Source organism: Formica exsecta, unplaced genomic scaffold (assembly GCF_003651465.1).
Source record: "Formica exsecta isolate Colony F162 unplaced genomic scaffold, ASM365146v1 scaffold1730, whole genome shotgun sequence".
In the NCBI taxonomy this organism is placed as follows: domain Eukaryota; kingdom Metazoa; phylum Arthropoda; class Insecta; order Hymenoptera; family Formicidae; genus Formica; species Formica exsecta.
In genome coordinates, this window is record NW_021849048.1 from 1 (window position 1) to 4,421 (window position 4,421).

The window sequence follows — 4,421 nt, forward strand, 5'->3', positions numbered from 1 at the left end:
TATATATAATATAGATATTATATTATGCATATTACATATATAGATATATAATATGCATCGCAAAAAACAGACGTATTTCTTCCTTTACAATATTGCATACAAGAAAGATTGATATTTTCCGTCATATAAAAGTATATGTATCTACAGAAAGAAAAATCTAAAAGAAAGTCTATATCTAATCGAATCCATTCAAAGCACAAATCAATGTAAAGCTCTTACAAACTATAAAAAAGCATCCTATTTACATGACAAATATCGATATGGAAACATTCAATTAATGTTTCAATACTGGGAAGATTTAGTGTATGTTCTGTGCAAGTAAAATTTTACTGTTTGAGAACATAAAATGTAATTATCTTACATTATCGCTTGTAAATACATTACAATATATACTACATATATTAAATATCTTTCCTTGTACTAGAACGAGTTTCATAAGGCACTATAAATAATTGCATCCCCATTTATGAAAATGTTCAAATGGAAAACGCTACAGATAACTATTGTCTTAATATTAATAAATTAAATGTAGAATGGCAATAGGAGCCAGCGCTGTAAGTCTGGCGCAAATAAATTAGTACGGTTACTTGATGACCATACAGTGGATGTTTATTTATGGTCAATTAATTAAATAAAAAATTAACATTAAAATTTAAAGAATAAAAATAAAAATTAAACATTAAAAAATGTAAGCGGCAGACGTTTCGGCCCTTCTTTTGGCCATCATCAGCGCATATATAATAGAATTAGAATTAATTAAAACATTAATAGACGGAAACGCAGATCGAATCGCAATTTGCGTCTAACCGATCAGATATTTGCGATTCGATCTGCGTTTCCGTCTATTAATGTTTTAATTAATTAATTACTCGGAGCCTTTCTAAACTAATTTTATTTTAATATTAATAAACAAATATTATATAAAATTATTCTTTTGTGAAAATATAAATCGTTTTCAATCAAGATTTTTTATTGGCAGTAAGCCGCTTTTATTCAACGAATTATATATTTATATCTCGTGTTTTATTAGTTACATCAGTTGTATTACCAATTGTTGAAAGAGTCTATGTGTTAACCTTTGTTGTGCATAGGACACATTATCTTACTTTAGAATAGAAAAAATATATCTAATATATTATCGATAAGAAAGAGAGGTTCTCACATTTATAATTTTTTTATACATTTGTAACTTTTTGTTAATGTTTCTTTTTAAGTATTTAGAGTAGAGACGATTTTTCTAAGTTGATTTTTAAATATAAAACTTAAAAATCAAACTTACAAAATTTCTTATAAGAAAATGTGTAATGTATGAAATACATTCCATATATAAAAATATTAATTTTTTTATATCATGTAACTTTAACAAAGTATTTAAAATCTGTAATAAAAAAAACTCATAAAAATCTGTAATAAAACCCATTCAAACATAATACATTCTATTAATATATCATCATATGCACAGATTTTTTTATATAATTGTTTTGTATAAAGAGTAATATTAATCTAATTTTTATAGGAACTACGACATAAATAGGTAATATCATTATTATATGTCATAAAAGAAACTCTCTTTCTATAGAAATTCGATTTATGTCCAATATAATAGTGTAGCATATATGCGGTCGATTTATAGCATTGTTTTTATCTTGTGATAAACTAGATAAACTAAACGATTTTGTTGCGCACGCGAAAAACAAATATTTTTTACCCTGCTTGAAACTTCAACTACTAATTATATTATCTCACTAATAGTGACAAAAAATAGATATAATTCTTTAATCTTTACAATTTAATTTCCATTAATTTTTATGATTTATGTCTCTGTATGGCTTGCCATATCCTGAGTTCAATTCCTCCCCTAAAATTGTATAAGATATTTAATGCTAATAATTGTAACATATATTTATTTCTATATAAGCTATTATTAAATATTATATAGAATTATATAGAAAAATTCATTTCTTACCTCAAGTTTAGCCTGCGAAGATCGTCTCGTGTAACATGACATAAAATATCTTCCAGTGTATATTCCTCATATAGGAACTAAGAACATTAAAAAACCGCGTTCGTAAATATTATATGTAAAATAAATAATATGTAACTAACATTTTTTCTATTGTTTCTTTTTCAGACATTGGCAAACTGCTTACCCTATCGATCGATATATCATCTACCTGAAGATTTCTTAACCAATCAACAAGAGCCATATCTGAATGCAAAGGAATACTGTTATGTGTATCGGTAATTGTCAAGGATGTTGATTGCTGAGATATTGGCGAGATGCAAGAATTATAACTGCGGAAAATCATACATATATATATCAAAAATATAATTTTATACTTATAAGGAATTGCATATAATAATGTACAAGTTATGTGTGTTGCAGCAATAAATAAAATAATAATTTATTTCATACCCAGATTCCTGCCTCACTGCTCTCCTACTAATATTTTCACACAAATGTGTCAATGTATTAACTTGGGCTCTCTGCTCTTCGAGAGCCTGCTGTAATAATGTCTGATATGCTTTCTGGCTTTCTATCAATTCTTGCAGCAGCTTCATATTTTCCATCTTTAGCGCTCCCATTTGATCTTTATATTCTTTCCAATACTTATTATCAATGGAATCGGCGGTTTTTTGGGATTTTACAGAATTTACTGTCGATACTCCAGAAGTTGATTCCTCTTCAGGTCCTTGACCGCCAGGTTGTACTCGCTCTTGTCCAAGTAAGTTAGCTCCCAATTCTAGACACAATTTGTAACACAAAATACATTCGATATAGTATGAATTTTCTAAATATTTTTCGGTTTAGATCTATCTAATCTATCAATTTTCAATAAAATATTTGCCTAAACCAGATGTATGAAGTGGAGTGCAGTAACCTTCTAACTGAACGCGACATTCACAAGATATTCCTTATTATTGGTGATAGCTTTCCCGAGAGACATTTTTAGAGTTGACATGATAACATACTCTATTTACACGTATATTATACTTAAATACATGCAAACATCAAACATCTGGTTTATGTACATCTAATATACAAATATGAAAATCTGGTCAGTTGAACAAACAAAACATTCTTTTCTGATATCCAAGATTTAATTCTCATTGTTGTCTCTCAAATATATTAAAACTTATCAAATGCGTACAGCAAATCCACTTCTGTTTCAGTAAGAAAAAAGATACTCACCGGGAGATAACACAGTGATAGCAGCTTGAACAGCATTTCTCACCAAGTTATCTAAGGCAAACATCCAATGTGGCTTTATACTATGCATTCTGAGAACTTCGTTTGCTGCCGTTTGGAATAAATAAATGGCCAAATGTAGGTGATTAATAGCGGTCGAATCAAAATCCAATTCCTCTTTCAATGTTCGAATAGCAGTTACTATCACTTCCTGATTTTGCTCTGCGATATAATCCCTCAAACCACGCATGAGCAACACCAGCTGACTCTAGAATTGTAATAAATAATTAGTTTATTGATATATACATTATTTGCAATGCGATATAATATTACAGCCGAGTAAATACCATCTGTAGCACCGTTTGTCCCTCTGCTTGATGTATACCTCTCATCCAAACTTCGCAAATTTTTGCCTCATCTTGATTGAGAACCCTCGTTAATGTCATGCGCCTTTGGCTATCCTTTTTTAATAAATAAAAGCCCTCCTGTTCTTCTCCAGATTTTTGTCCTGGTTGTCCTGTTATTCCAATTATTGGTAAATATAAATAAATAATACTGTAGCATAGAATAATGCTAGAGACACAGATGTGAATTGTTCATCATTTAGTTTATTTATCTGTTCACGATAGCAATGATGCGACACTATGCATATTTGTGATTTCAAGTAAATATCTATTGAAATTTCTAATAAATAATTTTCAGTCATTATATTTTCTTGTAAAGTATCTTTCTCTATTGCTGCATATATTTACCTCCCAATTCAACTTCTGGCGATAACAGCCCACCGGATGAACTTCTTCGTGTTATTGAGGCACTTGCTATATCACTTTCACTAGTATCTATCGATGGAGTATTCCCTATTGTACTACAAAAGTATAAAAAGCAGCGAGTTAATGTTATGTATTATATATTAGAAATATGCTACATTTTTTTTTTGCAACATTTACACATAGCAAATTATTACAAAATTTTATGTAATTTAAGTTGATACTGTCAAAACATTGTGTTAGCATTCTGTATATTGAATATAATTGAGAAGATAGCCATTTTTAAATCTACATAACATTTATATAGATGATATCAATAGTATTTTTTATCTAATTATTTATCTAATTAATAAAAACCGTAATTTAGTTATTGTATAATGTATAAGGCACAAATGGTTGTGTGTATAATTTTTATTATTATTATTATTATTATTGTGCCGAATACGCCGGCGGTCGCTGCGCCA

General features: G+C 28.8%; 1 protein-coding gene across 8 annotated transcripts in view; it reads right to left on the minus strand.

Annotated features, from left to right (window-relative positions):
• Positions 1 to 965: 965 nt before the first annotated feature.
• Positions 966 to 4,421, minus strand: part of LOC115233363 (mitogen-activated protein kinase kinase kinase 15) — a 12,201-nt gene continuing 8,745 nt past the window's right edge. For all 8 annotated transcript variants that reach the window (XM_029803733.1, XM_029803732.1, XM_029803728.1 and 5 more), the window contains 7 exons: positions 3,943 to 4,055; positions 3,538 to 3,707; positions 3,194 to 3,458; positions 2,417 to 2,744; positions 2,151 to 2,295; positions 1,967 to 2,043; positions 966 to 1,858 (listed from right to left, as the gene is read on the minus strand). In XM_029803733.1, the coding sequence (XP_029659593.1) occupies positions 1,807 to 1,858; positions 1,967 to 2,043; positions 2,151 to 2,295; positions 2,417 to 2,744; positions 3,194 to 3,458; positions 3,538 to 3,707; positions 3,943 to 4,055 (1,150 nt within the window). In that variant the 3' untranslated portion in view covers positions 966 to 1,806. The remainder of the gene's footprint in view (positions 1,859 to 1,966; positions 2,044 to 2,150; positions 2,296 to 2,416; positions 2,745 to 3,193; positions 3,459 to 3,537; positions 3,708 to 3,942; positions 4,056 to 4,421) is intronic.